Source organism: Mycetomoellerius zeteki, unplaced genomic scaffold (genome assembly GCF_001594055.1).
Source record: "Mycetomoellerius zeteki isolate Tzet28-1 unplaced genomic scaffold, Tzet1.0 scaffold41, whole genome shotgun sequence".
NCBI classification, from domain to species: Eukaryota; Metazoa; Arthropoda; class Insecta; order Hymenoptera; family Formicidae; genus Mycetomoellerius; species Mycetomoellerius zeteki.
Genome location: NW_017257403.1, coordinates 260,897 through 287,790, shown reverse-complemented (window position 1 = coordinate 287,790; position 26,894 = coordinate 260,897). Strand labels below are relative to the sequence as shown.

At 33.1% G+C, this 26,894-nt stretch overlaps 1 protein-coding gene across 5 annotated transcripts in view; it reads right to left on the bottom strand.

Moving 5' to 3' along the window:
- The window catches only part of LOC108726330 (glutamate receptor ionotropic, kainate 2), a 147,010-nt gene that overhangs the window by 25,059 nt on the left and 95,057 nt on the right, over positions 1-26,894 (bottom strand). For 4 of the 5 annotated variants that reach the window (XM_018453828.1, XM_018453830.1, XM_018453832.1 and 1 more), the window contains exons 8-11: positions 26,537-26,689; positions 3,953-4,054; positions 3,758-3,859; positions 3,127-3,330 (exon numbers count right to left, since the gene is read on the bottom strand). In XM_018453828.1, coding sequence (XP_018309330.1) covers positions 3,127-3,330; positions 3,758-3,859; positions 3,953-4,054; positions 26,537-26,689 — 561 coding nt within the window. The remainder of the gene's footprint in view (positions 1-3,126; positions 3,331-3,757; positions 3,860-3,952; positions 4,055-26,536; positions 26,690-26,894) is intronic. The other variant, XM_018453829.1, reaches the window with a different exon arrangement.

The following is a 26,894-nucleotide window of genomic DNA, read 5'->3' as shown; positions in this document are numbered from 1 at the left end:
AAGTCCGTATGCAATCTAGAAGACAGAAATGAGATATAAAATTAATTTAAGCCAACTTAATGGCGGCTGTAAGACCACTTTTAACTCTTCTTTGAATAATACATGAGTCTTTTGAATAGAGCGAAAAAGTACGTGAAGCGAAAAGCCGTAAGAGCGTGAAAGATTTAAGGAGAAGAGGCAAATTTCAATGCGACCGCAGATACAAAGCGACACACGCAAAAGTATCGACGAGATATATAATTATTAAAGATTTCAGATGAAGTTAGAGAAGAAAATTTTCGAATTTATAAGCAATAATTGATCAAAGTAAGTAAGAAATTCATAAATCTTTCAAGATTGTATGTTGCTTTAGTGAGCACGTAAAAGAAAACTATTCTCGTACGTATGACGTACATACAGTTCAATTAAATTTGTATATTGTATTTTAATAAATTTAATATTATGTTTAATAAATGCCTTATTTTATCGTGATATTACAGAATTTATGAAATACTGTTACTTCGTACCGTTACGAGAAGTACATTTTATTCGCATTTATTTCGTGCATAACTATTATTCATCATAAATAAACTACATTTCACATTCTATTTGCTATTTTTAATTAAGAAAAAACCGCGGTATACAAAAAATATTGGTCGTACGTTAATTTTCAAATCTGAGTAAAGAGAGCTCTTGCAATTTTCAATTATAAATAATTATAAATTATCATGTGATATGTATCATATACAGGGTGTTTGGAAAGTAATGAAAAATCTTTCGCATAGGGGCAGAATGGACTAAACTGAGAAAAAAAGTCCTCTACCATTTTACAATTTTCGCAATAGTTAACAAGATATTAATTACTAAAAAATTGTCGAAAATTGATCTTCAATAATTTTTTACTCAAATACTATCAACTTTACAGAAAAACTGAAAGAGACAAAAATTATTTATTTTCTACTCATAAAGCTCTAAGAATTTTTTCAGAATTTTTTATCAACTTTTTAGTACTGAATTTTTTTATTTTTATCAACATGAGAAAATACGGTATTAAAAAATTCTAAAAAATTCTGAAAAAAATTCTCAGAATCTTATGAGAAGAAAATAAACAATTATTGTCTGTTATAATTTTTCTGTAAAGTTAATAGTATTTGAGTAAAAAATTATTGAAGACCAATTTTCAACAATATTTAGTAATTAATATAATATCTTGTTAACTATTGCGAAAATTGTAAAATGGTAGAGGACTTTTCTTCTCAGTTTAGTCCATTATGTCCCTCTGCGAAAGATTTTTCATTACTTTCCAAACACCTTGTATAATATCGATAAACTCGAGTCGTAAATTAAATGTATAGCTCTAAGACCAAATAAAAATAAAATGAAGGACAAATAAGCCAATAAAAACCGGATATCGGTGTGCAATAATAACAATATATTTAATCAAATATTATTCGTAGTAAATTAAATAAAAACGCATACGTTTCGATCTTAGTTTTGGAATTCTCTTCAGTACACAAAAGATATATTTAGACGACAGAAAGCATAGGTTAAAATAAAATTGCAATAAACAATAAATCGAAATACAAAGCAATAGTCACAGTGATAGATTAAATAAAGCTGGACTTCGGTTACACAGCTTTATTTTTTGACACAACTTTCAATTTAACATAGGCTGTGTTCTAAATTTACTGCCAACACTGAAAATGCGACAATTTACGTTACATGCACTATAGATTTTTAGTACAGGCACTCAATTTTGGAACATAGCCATAGACATGTAATTTCCACTTCATTTAATCTGCGACTGTCGTTTCGCACTTTGATATTGTTCATTTTAATTTCAATTCGACACGTATTAGGTGAAAACGTTTTTATTTATGTAATTTACTATGTAACTAATTATATTGTATTATTGCACATTTATAACCGCGATGGCTCTTATTGGTTTACCCTTCCTTCATTTCATTCTGATATTTAATATCGTTTGGCATCAATAACCAATAGGGCGTCGTCTCCCTCGTCTAAATAAATTGATTTGCTTTAAAGGAGAAATTCGCATTCAAGTTATACAAGTCAAATAGAAATAATCAAGGAATGCTATTTCGTTATTTGAAAATATACATATATCAAATGATACGTTTCATGTAAACTACTATTTTCGTCTCTCATATTATCGAAAAATCTTTTATTTATTGGAAAATATAATAATAAATAATATCAGGGAAGAAATAATTATTATTTTCAAATGAAAATTTCATGTGAAATTATATGTTATTATATGTATGATTATACATATAGACTCAGTATAATTATGCTAATTGAAACATGTAATTGACGCTATTAGTGACTCTCATGATTCTGCAATGTTTACACTAAGCAGTGCGATCAATAAAGTTTCCTACGATCGATTTACGATTTTACTTCACGTCGACTGATATTTGCAAGTTGTTAACGCCGCGCCGTGCAAAATTGCGACGTACAAATCGTTGTGATATATCTTTACAAGGACAGTTTTTATTCTACGATATGGTAAATATCAGAATAATTGATCATAATGAGTTATTAGGAGAACAAATTTAATTAATCAAGCATAGAACTATTGCAACTATAATAAATGCACAAATCAAATTATAAATAAATTCAAAATATTGAATTAAAAAAATATAGGATAACAGAAGGATAGGATAATATTATTACTTACGTTTATTATATTTGTACAAACTAAAGTAAACTTTTATAAATAACATTAATACTGTTTACACACTGTTTCTATTATTACTGTTTCTATTATTAATGCGACATACTGAGCCAGCTAGACATTAATGGAGTATTAAATTACTAGCAAGGGAACATTCACAGAGTAGTACAACCTCATATTAATTGGCCAAAACGTAATCGTGGCGAACCGTGTAATCGTTTTCAGTTATATACAATCAATATCGATAATCAGTAAGGGATTTATTCTAATTTGTGATATGTATGTGATTTTAGGTAAGAAGCCTTAGTAAAACTTGCCGTGGTTAATCAAAGTGAATAGTCCAACGAGGGATTTCTCCAGAGACTAGCGATGTACGTGAGCGAGTGTTGGGGATGGGATCGTGTATTAGAGGGAGATGTGAGAAATGAAACAAACAAACCAAATCATACATGTCGCATGAGCTCTCGTACGATGCCGTTCCACTCGCCGGTCTCCGGGTCTCGTGCGCCATATTTCCTGTCCGGCACCAGCTCCAATCGGTACGAAAAGCCTCCCTTTCTCGCCACCGCCGCCAGGAGGTCCATGCAAAAACCGTAAAATCGCGAATTCCCAGTGTAGTTCTTTTCGTGGTGCATCATCACGTACGGCGTCTCCTGCGTCCGACGACGAGCGAATCGGGGATTCATGCAAGAATAACGAAAAGCGCTTTGAGACCGCCGTAGCGTAACGCGGATTTATGACGAGACACGTTGGCGCCGACCATATCGAGGAACTTTCAACGGCTATCGCGCGTTTCTCGCTCGACTCGTTCTTCCAAAATGGGTGGTACGGCGGTGTCGGAGTTGAAACAATAAAATAGCTGGCATTATGCTGCAATCTACCTCGCCTTGCGTGATATCTTCCCTTCTTTTTTTACAAAGTAGATATTATTATGAATATATTTGAATATATTCCTTTTAGCTGCGTCCAAATGTCGTATAATTTTGCAATAAAGTCGTGCGTAGATTTATATAAAGATACAAAAGAAAGAACAAAGTTATTGCGCAACAAAATGTAGATTTGATGCCGATGAAAACTCACCAGTATAGTGATCACAATCAGAGTTACGTTCCCGATGCTAGGCTCGAAAAAGGCCGCAGTGTCTGTAACGTTGACGCCGGCGCCGGGACGCCACTCGCCGACCTAGATTCGCATATAATTTTATTATATACCCATTTGATATTTGAGTCGTTCTCCTAACACGCTTCCTGTTTTGTTTACAGTAAGGCTACGTACCTTAACGAGTGAGTGTTGTTTCAGTTTCAGCAGATCCAATTTAAACTGAATTCTACGGCCTTCTTTAAATTCAATAGGTCCGGAGATTCCTTTCATCTCGACCTGCAACAAAAATCATTGCGGATTCGCGTTCGTGAGAGTGCTTTCTCACATATGTTACGTGCATGAGTTCGTCAACCTTATTCCGCGCTCGATTCAGCAGATTGAACTTGACAGAACAAATATTTTGTAGAGCATGTATATATATAAAATGCTTCACACACACAGTGACAGCATTGCAGTTATCTATTCAATCCCATTTATTTCAGTTGATAAATGAAATTCGATTCAACTAGGTGCCGTAATCTAAAGTTTAAATGCAGCAATATAGGAATAATTTTAAAGACAAGTTAGAAAGAAAAATTACTTTATTTCGGTACTACGATCGTAAAGTGCCTGAGATAAGACCTTTGGCTGCGTTGTGCTATTATAACCCTTCAGTTAAAGCTCTATATATCAAAGTAGCGCATTCCTTTGATCTGAGCCGAAATGCCGATAACCTTAATTCCTATTTCGACCGCCATTTCGATTTAGTCGTCTGTAGTCCAATAAGCGCTTAGTATTATTGGTACAGGGGGTACGGCTAATAAGTACAACATGGAGGACCTTTACGCTACTTTGATATAATACTTTGATAGAACTTTACCTTCAGTGTCACTCTAAATATGACACACTCGACTTTTTTTCCAATGTTTTTTCGATGCTTTTTCTATTGCTTAACTTTTAAGGAAGCGGTTTACGGGTTATTTCCGTGTCTTGATACATCGTTAAATGCCAAAGTTTCATGAACATTGCAGTTCACTTCATCAAGACAGGAAGCAATCTGATACTGAGTTGCTTCCCTTGGGGATTCACTTTCTATACACTGTATATGTACAGAAACAGAGGGAGGAAGAGAAAACTGAAGATGTAGCGACTTATAACTTTTCATCAATAAATTTACAAAATGATATAAATCTTTTAGATCCGTTACATACTTTTTATAAAGTCTTGATGCTTCTATGTTTTATTTATTTTATCTATTTACTAATTTAGTGTGTATAAACACGTTTATCCGTTCAATGACCTCTCACAAACTCACAACATCTTGTATTATACAGATTGTTCTTATTTGCGCTCTGTTTTGTCATCCCATCGCTATTATATTACTAATATAAGTTTTTTTATTAATTTATTTGACTACGATTGCTTCAATCAATGTAAGTTTTCAATTAATTTTATATATAGTTTACTGTAAAGCGAAATTACTATTTGACTATCTTGTCAGCATTATGTTAAAGAAGACCTAAACCGTCTGTATTTAATTTATTGAATAATATATTAACACATTCATCCTGTGTCAGTTCTCACGAGTTTTACTGGGAATTTTGATTTTTTAATAACACGATAGGTATATACATTTTTTTGGTATCTTAATGTTTGGCGTTTCGATTGAAAAAAGAACTTTTTTACAATATTTTTATTTTTACGAAAGTTATAAACAATCGAATTAGTTGAGTATCCAAATACATTGTTTCCCTAGTGTGGCACCGAAGGGATAATAGTAAGTTAACCTAGCCGAGAAGATTCTCTACGTGCACCGTATAAATTGTGAACTGCATTAAAATGCGATGCAAGATGGATGCGCATCGCCGGCATAAATCTCTCAATTTCGATGCGCATCAGCGCGAAGACAAAACTCGTCGTGCAGTAGTTTGGCTAACAGCTAGCAGCCGTATTACCGGCTCAGAAATTTTCCTAGGTGCCTTAAAAATTTTCGCACTTAGAAAGTCGTTACCGTTTACGTGGCAAATCTCGTAAAGTTGTTAAAGCTCCTTCTTGAAGATTTTACGCCATTCGTAGGCTATTCAAACGGGAACGGTAGGTCATATTCGCCGGCTTCCGGTAAAATACGGTAAAAATCCACGTAATCTACGAGGCCATTAAGCGATATTGAGAAAGTGACAGGATATTGGCGAGGAAAAAGGATGACGCGGATGGAAACGTATAGTTTTAGCGGAAATCATGGAATGCATGAACTTCTAAAAGAGGTAGGCGCCTCCAGACGATATAGCCAACGTTCGCCAACATTAGCGAATATACATACACATAACATACATAATTTGACAGTGTACGACGCAAGCATGATAAGTAATGTTATTAAAAGATTTGATATTTTAGCAACCAGCTCTTGAGAGCCCTACATAATTATTTTGATTTGTGTTTAGTTTTTTAAATTCTTCAAAAAAATTATTCTTTCTATGTATGTAATAATTATCGTTAAAAACAAAGCTTAATTTTCGCAAAATAAGAAACATTATTGTTTGCTGGTGAATTAATCTAAAAAATTGGACGATTTTTATATTTCATATATTAGACGATGATTTAGACTGTTTATATATAAATGTTTTCCAACAGTCAATAAAGGTCTGCACTTCAAAAGTCAAATATTTATCATATAGTACAATATTTTAAAATCTTTATTGTCATACCTTTCTGTGGAATAACATTTTTGTCACAAAACCGAGGAAGTTATAATTTTTTTATAGCAATGCACTTAAATCTGGTGGAACATCCTTTTATATTTTTATTTTTCTATACGTTCGATATAACCCATACGTTTGCTATGAACCGCAAAGAATTAAAATATAAGAGCTCGGACTGTAAAAAGAAAAAATGGAAAACGGCTACGTAAAGAAATATACGCACATGGTTTAATAACGTTGCAAATATTACTTTCTTTATGATCTAATTTTTCATCATTAATACATTTTGTATTGGATTTTCAAATATTAAAAACTGTAGAGATAAAAACAGAGATTGTATTGATGTTTTTGGGATTATATGCTATGCATGGCAGGATGCAATTGGCAATAAAATTCAAAAAACAAATAATGTCAGATAAATGAAATGTATTTCAGCTTATTCTCTCGCGGCTGTAAAAATTGTCCCATCTAATCGTCGATTCACCTTTTCCGATTTACGAGCAAAACCGCAACAAAATAAAACAAAAATACATTTAAGGCAGTACACTCGCGACAATACTGTCCAAAAGTTTAGTCTCATTGCGGCGCTCGGTGGCGATATCTCACTCCCACACAGTAGAGAGAGAAAACTTTCGATTGTTCCTGTCCAAGACCGCACACGCGAAAAGAAAATGAATACAGATAGACGCAGACAGACACCGGTGCTGTTAAACGCTTGCTGGCCGCGTCCCCTCTAAAGCTCTATATTAATAAAGTAGCGCATTTCTTTGATCTGAGCTGAAATGCCGACAACTGTCTCATTGGTTATTTCGACCGCCATTTTGGATTGTCTGTAATCCAATAAGCGCTTAGTATTATTGGTATATGGTAAGGTCCAATATGGTCCAATATGGCGAACTTTTCCTAACTGAACGGTCAAAGATTATGATTTTTTTTGACAATATTCGTTCATGTTCCTTCATCGCATGCTCGTTTTTTATTAACATATCACTGTTAAACACCTTACAAAAATAAACACGACATTTTCGTCAATTTTATATAGGCGACAAGTATAAAAAGTACAATTTTTAATTGCTTATATCTCAATATTGAAACGGCCAATCTCATTCTAATTGTACAAGCATGTCAAAGCCTTCTAATACAATATATAGTTTCAATTTCAAAAAATTCTGGCTATTTTTATTTCACGAGTGTACTACCTTAATTCTTCATAACACTGTACTACCTTAATTCTTCATAACACTGAATTCTTCGCTGATATATGATAAAAACATGGGGTGTTTAAATAAATAATATTTGCAAAAATGAAAGATTAAGAAAGCGGAGAATTTTTTGATAGCATTTCATTTCTGCAAGATAATGCAAGAATATAGAATGAGCAGAAACGGAAAATGAAGTGGAGCAGAATAAACGCAAACCTAAAGTTTGATTACCTCATTAAGCAGAAACTTTCGCCGAGAGAAATTTGACGATTTCTCATTTCTATTGTCACACAATGCTCCCATGTTTTTTTTTTAACAAGAAGGTAAGAAATATTGTAGCATAACATTCGTCTTCCTTTTAAAACAAAACCATTAATGTTCTTCTAAATCGTGCTCCTAGGTTAACTTAAAAGTTACGCGAGGCATAATTAATACTCCAGCACACTGAAGCACCATACATGTATACAGTCGCACCACATTTATCTTGGCCACATTCTTTTGCATTAGTTTTATATTTTCCACGAATGCAGCCGAGTTGACTGTCCACCAGATTTTTCGTCAGCGCGGAACCATAAAGTGTGAAATTAACGTATGAAAAGCGACATTGTACTAAATTAGCAACATCGCATGTTTTAAATATATTACACCGGTGCCCTTATAAAATATTCATAACATGTAAATTATGCTATTGCATAAATGAATGTAAATGTAAAATGTTATGACAGTTCGCAAACCGCGACTACTAAATACCGCTTCATGCACATTTAAACATGCTTCATAATAAATTAATAAAACAGATTTAATAAATAATGTCATCATATTTCTTTATATACATACACGGTAAATCTTCATATTTTATTATCAAGAATTATAAATTGTTTCGGATAAATAGAAAGATTTGACTATCGCTAAATTTCAAATTATTAAGTTTGAATTTGTAGATAGCATTACAAAGCTGTTCTTTCTTTAACTGACTTAAAATTTCAATTTCCTTTGCTAATAAAATATTGCAACCTGCTGGGAGAAAATCAGAGAAATCTTGGAAACCTTAAAAATAAAAAAACATAAAATTCGTATAATCATACACGTGACATAATAAAAATAAATATAATTTATTTGGAAGTTACGTATATATATTTTAGAGTTGATAACAGTTTAATTTATTTTACTAATTTAATTTGTCGTCTACTGACTGATATTTATTAAATATTAAACGACAAATGTGATTTTTTTGAAGATGGCTAGGCTTTTATCTGCTCGCATAATTTCTTGTTATTTTAATAAAGTAGCGTGTCATAAAATTCTCGCAGCCTAACAGGTCTCTTTATTACGCCGATCAAAATTCAGGTAGTCCGTGAGGACAGCAGAAATGAACGATCGGTAAATTTAGCGCGGTATCCCCTGCGGTCGCTATCCGGCAGTCATTCCTGTGGTAAGTCTAATTAAAGCCAAAGCGGAAGTTACCACGGATTGTCGAGCGTGACTTAAATCCGAAAGTGCCTCACTTCCGCGGCGAGGAAACGTCACGGAGCAGCGGCGACGACGGTTGCTCGTTGGAGCATCGGGATAATTGTAAATTGTCATTACGGGAGACACTCCTTTTGTCCGCGAGAAAATCTCCTTTCATGAACGGACGTGGTGCAACGACGACTTTTATCATCGTGTGCTCTTCGCGAGTCTTGCGTCGTGCCGCATATATCTTGGCCACGCGAGCGGAATATGAGAAACCGTCTTAAAAGCAAAACGCGTCGCACCGGCACGAATCTCGTGGTGCATTTTAGTTCTCATATATAGAACACGTGATGGCACGATCGGGAAACAGATCTCATATCAAGCAGCAAAAGCGGAAACGCTATTTAGTGAAATCAGAACGCCAGGAAAAGGAGAATTTTAATATATCTTAGAAATTCTATTTGGACGATAGTAATATAAATTATACCAAGACATCGTTTGTTTCCTTTTAAGATACGTGCAAGCCGCGTAATTGACATTTAATTAAACGAATAAGCTCGTAAGTGTAATTAATTATTGTATGTCTCGATATACCGATTCCTTTATAATGTTACGATTCATTGAACAATAGTTGTAGATTCGCACGAATGGTCGAAACAATCCCATTAGTAAATTATTCGCGGCTGAACTTTGTTACTACAATGAAGTTATTGTCGAACAAGCGGAATGCTGTGCGGTACATTTTCGAAGTAATCAGTAACCGTGGTTACGCAATACATAACCATCGCTTTACATATTCACCTATATGTGTAACTTTAATTGTCGATACTGTACTTAACTTTGCTTGATTAATGCATCTACTTTTGTAATAAAAATGGATTAAATTCTCCCGTTCCCAAAAATAAAGTTTGGAGAGAAAGCTTACTCTCGTAAATCGCGACGAGAATAAGAAGTAGCAAGAAAAAGAAATAACAGTATAGAAAAGAGCAGCGAACTTGGCTGGTCCGGCAGTTAGTAAACATTCTCTCTCTCTCTCTCTCTCTCTCTCTCTCTCTCTCTCTCTCGGTATATATATATAATATATATATAATATATATTATGTATGTGTGTTAAATCACACACACATATATGTGTGTGTGTGTGTGTGATTTAACACTTTTCCTCGATGTCACGGCGACAGGTTGAGCTTTCTCGTCGGTGCTGTAAAAAAGTCACGACCCTGCAGAAAGTCGTTTATTTTTCTTTCGCGCGGAGAGATTTTTTTTCTTTCTGTCTGAAGGTTGGAATATCACGTAAATGATAATACAAGGCAGAACATTTTTAATTAATAGCATAAAAATTTAATGCTTTATGTATGACGTTATTTACTTATCTTGTTTGTACGTGAAATGAAAGTGAACATTTATCTCGAAAAAGGAGATGAAGATTGCATGAAGATATATAGAAAGTAGCAGGTAAGCAAGTATTCATTTAGTAAGAAAAGTTGAAATTTTTTAGGCGTCGAGCGAGGAAAATCATCGTATCGCTAAATTTAGACATTTATACTTCAATCGTGTACATACCAAGAAAGCTCTCTCTCTCTCTCTCTCTCTCTCTTCTCTCTCTTCTGTCAAACTTCGTTTTGCAGGTGAAGTGCATATTTGCAGTTGCGAAAAGTTATTAGATGAAAAGCTTCGCTAATTGTATGCATGCGATCTTGCAAAATCAGGAAAATTCAAAAAGTGTACAAAAATGAAAATATCTTGTTTTATATGTTTTACGTTATCTATAATGTCATATTATTATTATTTAATGTTATTATTTATTTTAAACAGATTAATCAAAACTATAAGTTTTGATTAATAAGATGTTAACTATATCACTTTGATAAAGAGAAGGATATAACTGTTTTCTTTAATAATTTATTTTGTATTATATATATTGAAAGTATTAAATTATATATTTAATGTATTTAATAGTTATTAAATATAATACACATATAATTTAATAGATTCAGTATTTTACTATATATATATATATATATACATATATATACATATTCATAATTATATATAAAATTCAATTTGACTGTTATCTAGTTAATAAACATTATTGGAAATTGAGCCAATTATAGCTTCTCGTTTTCAATATGTTTTTTAAAATATTCAACGTTCAAATTCCGTGTGATGGAACATTTGGAATAAATTATTCGATATGTACACGGCGTATGATTTTCGTATATTCAATGCTCGAATTTCGATATGATGCCATAATGTCCCGGATATACGATTATGCATCGCGTACTCCGGAAAATTCGCAATTTATTGAATAATTCTCGATGCCATTATATCGAGTGTAATCGAATAAAGCCGAAATTTTGATAACAAAGATTTATGTTGCTTCAGAAAGCTATTGTGATAGAAAGCGTTTGTGATACCAAATGGTTGTTACACCCGAAAATAATTGTTTCGACGAGAATCTCTCGACACTTTGAAATACTCGATTTCTCGAATTCGAATCATTCAAATAGTCCTAGAGTGAAGTGGCTCAAGAGAGTTGCAAACGCGCGTTGATCTTGTAAGGATTACTTTCAATCTTCTTGAGCGATTTAAGATTCCCGGCAGATCCATTTGAAAATTAAATAAGATCGATGGGATAGCAGACACGATAGAATTGCCTCGCAGACAAGATAGGAATCAATCGAGCTTGGCTGCATAAAATTGAACGCTTATAAAAACGAAAATGGAAAGTTAATTGTTTCATCCCTAAAGATGAATTCTTTGTTACGTAATCAAAAAGTGAAAACTTTTTCTATGGTATTTACAAACAACTAAAAATCTAATAACTCTTTCTATTGTTATAATTGTATATTGATAATAATAACAATGTATTTGAAACATATTTTCACATATTGACGTTGGGAATAGAAACCATACAAACAATCAAAATGGAGTCATTTTTAACGGTATCAATATTTAGTTGCACACATAAATATCAATCTAAAAGACAAAGCTCCAATACAATAAATAAATTCTATTGCATATATCGGTTTCGCAAACAGTGAAATATTGATGCGCTTTAGTTTTTGTTATGGGTTTCTCTATGTTTACAACTTTCAATCTTTGTCCAATAACTATTCTATACACGCATATTGCCTTTTGTTCAATGCATAAACAATATTGTATAAGTATATTAGTAGTAAGTATTAGCATTTTTTAAATTAAATCTGCATTGCTTTTACTAATAAGATCTTCGTTTACAAATTTTACGTCTTTTTTCTGCGAACGAGGATGGATTAATTAAAATGTCGTTCGGTGTCAGCTTATTCTAGCGAGAGCACGGCGGTTCTTACGGAATTGAAAATGGAACTAGGGATAACAAAGTACGGCCGTAAATTAATGGACCCGTCTCTGCCCCAGTTAAAGCTACGAACTTGGACCAAGTCGTGAAACAACGGAGGACAACTTCCAGTGTTCCTGACGGGAATGGTCGTCGGGACGCAGGAAGGCCGTAAACGACTTTTAAAAAGCATTACGGTCGTACGAAAGACCGCAGCTGAATTAAGCGGTAAACCGCCCGAACGTGAACACCTAATTACCGCGACATCCTTAATCACGCTTTTTTTAGAGGAAGAAGTAAGTTTGCGGTGCGCTGTGTGTATGTCGCCGGTATTTCTCGATGGTATAAAAACGACGGAGATGGTACGTGGCTGAAATTGATTATCACATTGCGATATTACAGAGACTCACATATAATTTTCATTCATAGTATTCGGCGTAATTTAATTAAGGCCAATGCATTTAATCAACCGAAAGGTGAACTTGAAGCATTGACTACTTCAGAGTCTCCAAAGTGGGTTAGGTAATTTATCACGCAGTTCTACCATGTCATAAATTTTGACGCAAGCAATTCCGTATTCAACAGGTTGTAAGGCAACTATATAGACGCGTACGTGGTACATCATTATAGTTTAGACGTTAGTCACGCGATATTAGACACCGATTTGCCTTCAGTCTATAATACAGGGAATGTAGTCGAAAAGTTAATGGCTGTGTTCGGTAGAACGAGCTTTTAAATCATGCAATAAATTATTTAACAACGTCCTTCCTGAATACATCTGCCGGAACACGTTTTCGCTCCTCGTGCAATGGACGACGGTCTCGCGTTGATGCTAAGCGCATAAACTACAGGAGCGCGGCTTATCTGCGAAGGTTTAATTAGGGGAAAAGTCAACGGGTCCTCGCCACGGTGTAATCTTGTCTTCGTGCTTTCAGTCTTCTCGTGCTCCCGTGATTAATCAAGCGCTTTCCTTCCCACAGCGACTCCTCCTCCACGGCGATGTCTCTCGTTGTGTTTCCGGTTGTGATAAAAAACAAGGAAGCTCGTTTGCTGTTACGCGCTTTACTTATACAATTCTTCGTGCTCGCTTGCTCGCTCCTAAAGTAAATACCCTAATTACATCTCTAATTACGCCACTTGAATGACGGTGTTTGCGCGGGGAAACTGTGTTATTGGCGAACGTCAGTCTCGCGAACGTGATCTCCAGTGAGAAATTACCGCAGTGTCAATTCCATTGGCAGTATAATTAACGTCTAGACAGGACGTTGATTGGCGGGATGTCGATACTGTAATGGCTTGTAGATGATACATCGCGAAATCATTGTTAAATAGTTGCTTTAATCGTGTTGGATAATTAGACGATACTAATATTCATATCATTTTTATGATATTATCCGTATCAAAAGTTTTTTAAATTTAACTATTCGAGGTAGTTCCAGAATCCTTCAGATGTGTCCTTCTTTCATTCGCGATAATTTAATGTCCGTATCTTCGCAGGATTTGGAAGATTATTGCTAATGGAAACGACTCGGTCGGAGGCATTGCCCATTCACGCGACACCATATCTCGCGCGCGAGCTTTGCTACAGCAATTATTTCTCGTTCGGTTCAATTAAGCCACTCGGCTGGAAGCATAATGCCGTTCCGGCAAGGATTTAGCAGAATGCTGAAATGCCCTATTAGGGAGCAGAAACTAACTCGGTTATACTACGCGGCAATTCTGAGCTTCGCCCTGGGACATTTCTCGCTGCCAAGATACGACCGTCCATTTGGAGGGACAAATCCTCGATAATATCACTAGCGGAAACGTTTGTATAAACTAGGAATGTTTTTGAGATCGACTTTCGATTTCTTATACATGTATCTTGCAAATAATAATGTTGCTTACTTGGAAAACGCAAACTTGCAGTTATTGATTGTAATTTTTAAAGTATGTTGTAAAAAAATTAAAGCGGTCTGTCATTAACGTTAGTTAAGTAGTTAAAAAATTAAAAAATATGTGTCATAATCAGAGGACTGTGATTTTAATAAGAAAGTGCATTAAAAAATTTCCTTCGCAAATATGTATCTTTATTTTCATTTTAATATAATTTATTTTAACTTCAGTTTAATTTTCTTCTTTCAAATAATGAGTAAATGTTCACTTCTTTAAATTTGTTCTCGCAAGAAAGTGTCGTATATAATTGTATATCATTGTTAAAAACGATATTCAACTTTTTACTGATGTCAGACTTTAAAGTATAATCAAGTTTTTTTATTGTGAATCCTAGATAAAAATTTATAATAAATCTGAAAAAAAATAAGTAAACAAAATCCAACTTTTATAATAATTACAATCCAACTTTTATAATAATAAAAACCTGTTAAAGCTTTCACAATCATGTGAGAATTTGTGACATCTATTACTATCCAAGTTCGGTGTATGATTGCGCTTCAAAACTAAAAACGATTTTGACGTGTAGATTGCAGAATAGGATATGTATATAAATTCACATCGAAATATTATATAATTATTAAGACCCAGCTCAGACCAATAAGATTGTCATTATTTAGTTATGTAAGAATTTTTTTCAGATTTTTATACAGTTCGAATTAATATAAAAATCTGTATTAAAATTCGAAAGATGCATGGAGAGAATTTTTTCTTAGAATTTACTCTGAAAATATAATAGTCGTGCAGGGACAACATTGTATTTCGAAGAATTTTAATGTAAATCTCTCTCATTCATTAATAAAACTACAATGAAGTATAAAATAAGTTTGATCAATTTTACTGAAGTGCATGGTAAAAATTTTTTTAATATTATATTGTACCACAACTACCATATTTTCAGGGTAAATTTTAAAAGAAAATTCTGTCCGAAAATTCCTTTTCGACGAAGGGTTAATTTTTAACAATAAAATATAATTATACACGTCACGTACATCTCTTGCGAGTAGAACAAAGAAGTATTTGCTCATTACTTGAAAGAATAAAATCGGATTAAAGTTAAAAAAATTATATTAAAATAAAAATGATTTACACATATATTTACGATGAAAATTTTATACACACTTTTACCTATTGAATTCACAATCTTGATTATGTGGTATCTTTCTTCTCGACAACCACCAATATATATCAATGTTTTTCAGAGGGTAACGTATTGGATCATACGTATACGTTATAAAAACTCGTTTCAGCTGTCGGGAATGTCGTAAAGTACAGCAACGGCGTTAGCGGATGTCGCAGAGTCAACAGAAAAAAAATCTATTAAGGAATGTCACGCAAAAAGGCAATTTTATCGTTTTGCGCGTGTTACATCCGCTGCAGAATCTGATACGCCGGCAGGATTTGACGGCGATGTCGTTCGTGTACGCGCGACTTGTCCTGGAATTGAATATCGACTATTGTACGCGCTGGGTATTGTTAATAACAGCAAGTGACCGCGCAATGGGAAAACCCTGGCGCACCTCCAAATATTATCTAACTAAAACGCCAGCCAACTGTCATTAGCATTGCAAAACGAGTGCAAAAGTCATAAATATGATTGTACAAACATCATTCTTAACATGTAGAAGTCTAGCTCGTATGCAAAGCATCAATAGTATAAATTGGCCATCTTCTATATTAACTGAAAGACTCAGGGAATACAAAATGTTTTATTTTTAATTATTTGAATCGTATAAACAAACTACAGTCTAAAAAGTATTTTTAATATCTATACTTGCATGTTTCCCTGACCAATTTATACCATTAAACATGATTTTTTACGATAAAGAATCTTGAAGGAAATTATTTCGCGTTATGTGAAAAAAAAAGAAAATAAATCCTGCCCTCAGCGACGCAAACATGTAAAATAATGTTCGCGCACACGTTAATCACATTTATGGCGTTCTTAGCGAGGTAGAACGACGACGGTCACTGGAAAATCCGTGTAAATCGTTAACGCGAAGATGTATTGTTTCACTACTACGTTATTCCGCTAGATTCTACGTCTTTTTACTCTTTTAGAAATTAATATCCGTGAATGACACTCCGTGAAATAAACTCAGTACATAACGAATAAATAATGTATGGTCTCGAGCCGAGTGCGTCCAACATATAAAGACCAAGTAGCCAAGCGCGTTACAGCGTACGTAATCTCTTCAGACCGCTCGACAAGCGCTTTTATGAGCGATATTAATCGCGTTATACCGCCTATTACGCACGAGCAAGTAGAATGAGAGCAATTTGACCCGACGGTATCCGCGTCCCAGCAAATCCGGCACGTTACGATGCGTCCGAGCGAGCACTATCTAAATCCTGGAGGATTTAAGAGCCGTCACAGACCGGCTTAGGGCAATGGCGCGAAGAATGGATATTCTAATCACTTAAGGAAGATCACTGCTTCTACGTGCAAGTAATTGAGCCGTCAACGCGGATCCTTGTCTCGCGAGACGTTGACACTTTGATGAATACAAAAACCATTCACTATTTTATTCGTTTCCGCCGTAGAATGAAATATTTTTTCAAAATTTTAACGTAATATTAATAGTAAAATCATATACATTGGCTGCCATAATTATTTATTGACTTCAAGCCAAAGTAATTTTATTGTTTGCTCAAATAGAGAATCTTCACAAATAAAGATCTAATATATAAGTACTCAATATGCTATCTATTTGAAATATTGTAATTCTTAATTTGATCATAATAAGAATTTTTTATTAAATTATAATATAAACTAAGAAATAGATTGATAAAAATTATAAAATTGTATATATAATACGAGTGTTAAGGAGCATATAAGCCTAATGCTGGTTGTTGCCTAATTATTCTTTATTTAAAAAAAAAATAATATAACGTTTTTGACCATTTTTCTGGTTATCTTTAATATAATTAATTATCTATTCTATTCACCGTAATTCAATAATGTGTCTTCGCTAATAATCTTCGTAATTCTTTACCTATTCGTACTTAAAAGTCTCATATGTTGTCAGTATTATAAACAATTATTTGTATGTTGAAAACTTTTAGCAGCCACTGTATATCAAATATTTGAGACTCTTAAGTATTCATAGTCGGATCTTATATTTAAGACCGTCTTAAGTATAGTCTTAAGTATAGTCTTAAGGTGTCATAAACCAATCAGAGAGCCGTATTAGCATCTTAAGACATCTTATTACTTAAGACGATCTTAAAATAAGAACGGACTATGAATACCGCCCTAATACTGACTCGGAATAAGTTTTAATCACATTATGAGTCATTATCACATTAATCACTTATGAGTCAAATACCCAAAACATTCGATAAATCTTTATCGTTTATGAAAAATTTATATTTTTTTTCTATCAATGAATAAAAATTTCTTACTAGATCGAAGGATTGATATATCCAATTATTTACGAGCGAAGTATGCAGATTCTGAAATTTCTGAGCGGATAAAACTGGAAACTAGAAGAACCATAGAGAGAAAGAAGACAAGTATCAATAAAAGTAAATAAAAAGAGGAAAAAAGAAGATAACAGGAGGGTGAGATTACGATAGGTAACAGCGAAGCATAACGGAGGGCAATTTCGGTAAGCGGTCATCCAAAACATTGCACAAGCTCGTGGATTTTGGAGAAGATGGAGGAGGTTAATATGGCATGGAACACGAGACATAGAAAAAAAACGACCTCATTTTAACATACGCTGAAATCGATAACCGCAATATACGCTTCCCACACATCGGATATTCTACGCATTTCGCATTTTGTTTTCATTAAAACTATGGACTCTGTGTGGTTAAATAAGTGTGAGCATAGCGAAATATGGAATATTAGAAGACAGACAAAACGAACATGGTCATTGCTATTACCGAAAATTACTCGTCAATTGCTTGGTGATTCAACGTTGGTATAATAATAGTTGGAATCAATTGTGCGCGCAGTAAATTCCATTTACTCAATAATGGCTGCTCCGTCATGTTTGCATTAACTAGAATTACAAATTCAGTCATAACAGAAAATAATTTTTAAAAACCCAATACCCTAAATGAATCTATGTGAAAAATGCAGTTTTTACATTCTAAATAAATCCTTTTAAATTTTCACATCATATGTGAGATGTATGTGCGTTTTCTCTTTGTTCAGATTAAAAACTAATCCGATTAAAAAACAGATACGCTAAAAATCAGATATGATATCTGATTGCAGATAAATGGAAAATATGAGAAAATAATATAAGGGAACGACAATGTTTTCAAAAGGAAAACTTTTTTACATGCTGATTAAACAGCAAATATTGTATCTTTGTATGAAGCTGAAAGCTAAACTAATTCTTGTTTTTCAAATTTACATACTTTTTCTCCCATAATCGATAATCGATTCTTTTAAAAATTATTTTCTTTTCGCCTTCGTAAAAAATAATCTATACAAATACAGTTTATGAATTTGTTATATTTTTTTTATGTTAAATGACTTCTCTTTCTCATCAAATGATAAATAATATTTTGCTGAAAAGTGGTGAGTGGTATAACAATTAACATAAATATAAAGTATATTCTAATTTTAAGTTTAATAATAAAAATTGAATTAAGTATAAATTTTAAACGATTCAAACATCGTTTTGACCAGAGAATTGACGAAGATACCGGGATTACGATGAAACTAACACAAGAGGATGATGGATTAGTACGACTGTCGGATTTGTTATTTGTACAAATGCATTTCGAGCTCGTTCCCAATTATACACGATAAAGCCATATGTTTAAATGTACTATGTGATAGATACACTATTTGTGTTGTCAAAGCGAGATATCTAAAAAAAATCGGATTACAGGTCCATGATTAATGGAACAGATATGTATCAAATTACTCTGTTATATAACTACAATATAAATATAATCTAACGACAATATATATTTTTTTAAATAAAGTTATATAAAATACATGAAAATATTAACTAATATATAAACTGATACTAATGTAATACGAAATTGGTTTAATATTTTGGAGATTGGTATAACAAGATAAGGTAAAAAATAGACTGTTGCATAGATAGAAGAATACACGGTACAAGGAAAATTTTTTGCGGATGTAAAAATGCTATTGCAATGGTGAGCTGTAAAGGCAATTTCAAGGTAAAATAGTAGTTGTGGAGATGCGAGCGATATACATATATGGAGAAAGATAATAAAAGGCCGACCAGCATGCAATTGTAACGCGCGTCAGACCGGTTCTGCCGTCATGAACGAATTTTCTGTCCACTGGATCGTAAAGGTACGAACGTTACGAGCGCGGAGAATTTCGTTTTCATCGTACGCTGCATTAATTAGTTGTAGAAAATGTTAGCGGTCGGCTGCGTTTTGTGACAGAAAATTTTCGTTACAGAAAATTTAAGAGAAAATTGAAAATATAATGTGCTTTTCAAAAATATAAAAAGAAATGACTCTATAAAAATTTTCACACAAATTTGTCACAAAAGAAAGATTTTTAAAAGTTTTTATAGTATTTAATATCTAATATTTAATATTACATTTAATATCACATTTAAAATATAAAATACAATACTATACACGACTCTATTATTTAGATACTATTATTTTAAATTCTATGTCCTTTATACCTACATTTATTATTTCCTTTATTATTATAGATAATAAAAAATTTTCGCATAATTATTTTTACATTTTCTATATTATCATGTATTTTATTTATTCTAAATGCTTTATTTACTATAAAGCGTTTTAATAAATTTACTATAAATTATTTACTATATAGTGAATATAGTACACATGATATAATTCTCTGTTGAGGTCAGAGAGCAGCGTGCATTGCCACATTCGCAAATAAACAACAGGGTGGTTGCGGGATATTGCAAAATTTACGTTGATTTATTCAAGCAACGATCGCGATCCCATTTTCGCCATAAAGCGAATATTTATTTATATTAGGCAACTCGTGCAAACAGCGGTCCGTATGATATTTTTACCGCAAACGTATCGCGCGGATATGTTTCTGTTCGTTTTCTGTGTTAATTCGATCGTATATTAGCAAAGTGAAGATAAAACAGCGCGAATTACGAGTACCACGAAACGCGCACTTACAATTCAACATGATTTTCGTAGTATGATACTTTCTCGATATGATATCGATATGATACTTTTGAAAAATTGTAGATTATTTTAAAAATTAAATATGACTTTAATTCAACTTAAAATTAAATATTGTCGGTAAATACATTGTCGGTACATTTTATTAAAGTTTACAATAATTTTAACTAAAGGATTATTGTTTATTTACCTTTTCAAGTATTATATCATATTATAGTATTATATCAAGTATTATATATTACTTTTCAAGTATTATATCATAACCCTAGGTTCTTTGGCTCGAAGTCCTTTTCCTTTATCTCGTTTTTTAAATAAATATAGTTTTTAAATTAATATAAAATTCTGAAAAAATGTTGCGATTTATTAAAATTAAGTATTAATTTTATTTTAAAAGAAAGTTTTGAAATGATAATACTTTGTAATTTTTATTTGTATTTTTTAACAGATTTATTATATAACAGATCTTTATATTTTTATACTAAATAATATTTCATTTCAATATTAATACTTGTCTTAAAATTTACTTTTTCCCCCAACAAAGTATTTTAATTAAATTTTATTAAAAATTTGTCCTTCCCAATTTTTCACTTTGTTTTTATGTTGAGACTGTTTGGAACTTTTGCTTCTTAAACTTTATGTGACACTTTACTATGAAACCTGCACTGAAATAACTTGCCCTTTGTGTGATATACATCCAATTTACTTGTTATAAATATAAAAATATATACTGCCGTCATGTCACATTAAAAACTGTGTCTTTATATTTTATTAAGATAAAAGAATCACATATTTAAAATTTCTACGAACGTGACTTTTATTACAATAATTTTACAAGATATATAAATCATGATCTAATTTTATGAATCGCAAAGGATAAATAATTTTGCAAAAACGAGTTTGTATGTAAAATCGAGATACAAGCAATAGATAAAATGTTGAAATATCAATAATTCTCGAATCATCTCGTTTAAAGAAGAAAAATTATATGAACTAAACTTCAAGGAATCAATTGGATAAGAAAACGATGCTTCAATTAATTTCAAGTAGACTTTATATTAATAAAGTTTATAAGATTAAAGAAGAGAGAATAGAAAATTATATAATGTAAAAAATTTAAAAAGTTGCAATAAATAAGTTTCTTTGATAAAGAAAGATCTACTTCAGATTGATTCAAACGTATCATTAAAAAAATATCGACGATTTTGCAGCATTATTACGTATTTGAATAAAACCATAAATTTCTCGCTAAGTAAAATACGCAAAAAGAATCTTGAGAGTTTACGAAAACTTAGATCACAGTGCTTGGCACTCTCAACAATTTGGCCAGTGTCGCGCGCAATATTCGTTTACCTTATTTATGAGAAATTTGGCGAGCGAATTTTAATCCGACGACCTACTTTACGTTTGCCCTTGTCGCCGGGACACTACCGGGCTAAATCGGGGTATGAAAGTAGGATAATGCCAACGAAATAAACAAGAGTATAACGCACGTGCCAAAAACCACACAAGTGAAGCAAAGATCCTTGAAAGGCGCAAGAGCAGACAATGCGAAATAGCTAATTCAGTAATAAAAACTCTCGGAAGGCCGCCAAATAGCTCCACGACGCTGTCGCGTGACGCTTTTGCAATCAAGAGGAGGAAAAAAGGGTGACATTATATGTAGATACATCGAAGATTAAGCATGTTCCACTTTTGAACATTTAAAGTCGCGTAATAAGCAGAAATTATATTAGCAATAATGAGTTTCATTTCTGACGTGTTTCAATTTCTCAAAATTTGAATAGACGTATTTCTCATGATGTTTCTGCAAGAATAACAGCTTTAAATATTTTTGGAAATATCGGTAAAAAAAATTCGTCAAAAAGGATCTAATTAAAGTGTAAAAGAGTTTCTCTCATGATTATAATAAAATATTAAATATTTCTATTATAGTGTATCGATAAAAAATTCCAACGTTTAAGAATCGGGATTAGGTAGCGAATGAGGCTCTTATTTTATGTAAAAAATTTGAAAAGACGTAAAATAATAATATATAAAATAATAATGAACGAAAAAGCCTAAAAGGAGTCAGCGCGGTAATTATAGAACGCAATAATAAATTTAAAATCAATTTAATGTTTCACATATTTAGTATTTAAACAAATATTTGGATATACGTTTCGGTTCGTTTTTGAACCATCTTCAGTATACCATCGTATAATTATTAGAGAATGGTGCTCGTTTATCTATTGTTACTTGTATTGCATTCTGCTATATATCGCAGGAGCAAGCACAAATATATATCGCAAACAATCGCATTTATGTGCAAATGTGTAATCAGCTGATTCTTGTATGCCGCATGTACGAGGCATATCGCGAACCAGATGATATTTATTGGTCTCTGTGCCATATAAGATGGATATTCCAATGCTGGGCGCGGCGTCATTAATTCACTTTCGACATATTCGGTGTCATAATCTAAACTGCGTCGGCACGTCGGACCGGACGTTATGCAGGAATTCCAGCGTCGGCAGGAGACTGAGGCACAAATATCCCCAAGTCGATTCGAGTCCTTCGATATTGGAATCTCACTATGGCGTGGGCGCCATATTAAATTAATGATCGTACGCGGGTAATCGGCGGATTCGATCGAGAGTGAGAGAAGGAAAATCGGAAGGACGAGATATTATGGACAGTGGAGCTTTAACCCTTAGGTCCTTTCTCTGCTGAAGACGGTTAAAGTCGACGACTAGTAGCTAAAGGGAAGCTAAAGAAGGTAAACTTAACAAATTATGAATGCACATAGCGGGAAGACGCTGCAAAGCAAATGTGGACGGTCGTATTGTCTGCTGCATCCGAAGTATGCGATGTTATTTCGTTTGTGGGACGACAAGCAAGATAGTATACGCCATGTTTGTTCTGCTCTTAAAGCGGCACGATGGTTGGTTTAGTTCTGTATCCCGGGTTCGTCACACGCACGGATTTCCTTCTTCCATCTCTGCGAGCGCTTTAACTAATTCTCACAAAAGATATTTCCTTGACAAAAACATGCAGACACTAACGTTACCATTTTCTTCTCCGGTATATATACAAGGTGATACTGGCGCGATTTTTATTACTCTTGTTTCTCACTGCGAAAGTGCGCAACGTTAGTAGTCTTCGCTCTTTTCCTCTCTTTTTCTTCGATATCTATCTTTGTTTCTTTCACTTTTCTCATGCCTTTTCCTGTTTCAGCCGTGTTCAAATTCTCCAATGGTCTCTCGTGTCGGTGCATTTACTGTACGAACTTTTTATTTCCTAACAAGCAACGTGAAAGTCACGTACGCGCCGGGTTACGAAAGTCTCTGTACAATTCGGGAAAATTGAACTCTATGCGCCGGTTCAGATGTATAGTACCATGGACTTTCCGCTTAACGAAGGGTCACCGAATCGTGATGGAAATTGATTCAAACGTGTGTAAAAGAGATTCCACTGGTGCACGTTTGTGTACTTTTTTTGAAATCAGTTGTGAAATTACTATAAATATTTCTACACACACAAAAGTTGTGTGAAATATACAACCGCGTGCTAAATCTCAAATGGATTTTTCACGTTTTCTCTCAAATCAAAAGTAAAGACCGAAGGAATGATGATTAATATTGGATATAAGGATATGTCATTTTAAAAAAATATAAAAATGAACACTATTTATTACTGGACATTTTTACTGGATGTGTTTATTTAAAAGATTATTTAATTAACGTTCCAAAATATTCGACCAATGTTTTGCAAGGCAAATAAATAAAAAAAAAAAATAAAAAAAAGGCAAAGCAATAATTAATATATTAGTTTTGTGATGTTTTAATTAACATTTTACCGCTAATATTGTAATTTCGTAATGTTTTAATGTTTACTGTCAATAGCATTCCTCCAGTAAAATGTGTTTTTTGCAGTAATAACGATATAACGACGAAGAATAAATTTAAATGCGTAATATAATTATGTGGTATCCGATTTCATTTTTCCGTTAAAACTTATGTCAGTCTTCTTTGAATTTGTGAAGTCTTGCGACGTTGCGACAATTTAGTTCTCCTCATAAATATTGGATTTTTTAATTCAGATTCGTGGATTGAAAAGGTCAGTGCCTATAAAATTTTATATTATTTGAAGACTATTCTCTCTCTCTCTCTCTCTCTCTCTCTCATTGACTATCTTTAAGACATATTGAAAATTCGTTATGCTAAAATATTCATTTTATGGCATTTTTCTTTTAACATATAAAAGCAAATAACAAAAAATTTGAAGATATTCTTATACATAACATCATTCTTAACATCTAACCAATTCTTTCAGCCAGTTCAATAATATTTTAAAGAAATACATTTCCAGTAATAAATAATGACATTTTTTATATTCTATTTTTTTAAATAACACTCTTATACACAATACTAGCTAAATTCCTTTGATTTTCGCTTTTGAAAGAAAACGTGAAAAATCCATTTGGCTGGAAATATTTGCACGCAACATATAAGAAGTAATAGGTTAAGAAATTAGAAATGTTCTATGTATAGTGTATGTACATACTCCGTCGTAATATTTCATAATTAATACCCATTAGAAGCGGAAGAAAAAAGAATTGAGAGATATTGTTTTTTCTTTCCTTTTATAAAATATATTATGTGTATTTGTAATGTATGTAAAAAATAATAAATAATAAATCTTCCTCGAGGAAAATAACAAATTAATAAAAGCAGCTTATACAATTATAACATATAATTTTCATGTTTCTTATATATAACGTGCGTGTATGATGTTTTATGAAAGAACAATATCGCGATTTTCTTTCTATCTCTAGTGGATATCAATCTTGAAATACTGCAGTCGGGTATCGTACCTTGTCGGACACGGGAACAGGAAGAATGTCGTACAGGTTGAAAAGGGGAAGTACAACATCACGGAAGGATTTGTGGCTCCTGCTTGTGACAGCTTTGGAATCGTCCATCATGGTATTAAACAATTTATCCGTCGCGCTGCTATACGCTAGTAGCGCGGTATCTCGTACGAGCGACATACGCTCTTGCGCAAAACGTTGATTGAAATTTATTGAAACGTGTTTTCACCTACACTACTGGATGCTCTCTTTGAAGCACTATTATTATTAGAAACACCTCATCAAAGTATTAACAGTCCTAAACAAGTCATAAATAATATGAGCTGAAATAATATGATGAAAGTTCGAAGCTTCATATAAAGAATATCTAACCTAACGCATTGAAAATATATCTTATAAAAATATATCTCCACAATATTTTAACTGTAAGACAGTAATATGAATAATAAGATATATAAACAAAGATTTTTTAATGAGATTCATTCGAATTTCATGCGCTTAGCGCGTATATAACGATGTTCTCTTCCGCGTTACGTTAAATATTTGTACAAATCAAGCGGAAACGAGTGCTTGCTATTATATCGGATATCGTTTATTTTGGACGCCGGCCAGATCTTAGCAGCCGTAATTTACGGTAAGCCATCGCAGCATGTTTCTTTCCCCTCGGGGTTGTCTCTCGAGGCGAATCTGGCAAAGCGATGCTGTTAAAGAGCAACGATGGAGCTCCTCGGCGCGGATTTTCTCTCCTTCAACAATGTCTATTCTCGGGAAAAGTCGAGAGGCAGGTGGCGATGCTATGACATTATGGAGAATGTATGCGGGAACGGCGTTATGAAAAATTAAAATACGTTCCGTAGGTATATTTATGGCGAGAACGTCGTGGTGCAAATAAGCATCGCTCTACGCCATAAAAACAATGCAAATTTCTGCAATATTTCGAAGGTGAGTTTATGAAAATAAATAGTAACAATGATACTAAATACATTTACATTTATGATTTATACAAAATTGTATACTTTGCATGTTGTCATCTAATCCTATTAATGATGATTATTGCAATGTGCTCGTTTAGTTACCTGTTTTATACAGGCAATCCAGATATATGCTGCCCGATATAATCCAAATAGTTCAAAGTATTATATGCAATTTACGTATTATACATGTATATTGGTGTAGAGAAATGCAAAAGAGGGAAGCTTACCGAGTTGATATAGTTGGTAAGAGACAAGCCGCCATCCCAGGGGTGCTCGAGCTCGCAGGAAATATTGGCGGGCCTTAAAGCATGGGATTGCTCCAAGGTACGTAATCCTACCGCGAACACCTGTACACTGTCATACATTAACGCTGGTTCTGCCTGCAAAAATATGAATCTTGGCTTTATCCATTATTGATGCTTACCCGATAATACATAGCGTGTAACTTAAAAATACAAATATTTCTATTAATTAAAATTTTAATAGAATTATTTTGCTTAAGGTCTTGAACTTGCAATCATCACTCCTAAAAAAATAAAATGTTATTTAATTATTAACATTAATAAATGTAAGAGAATCATTCTG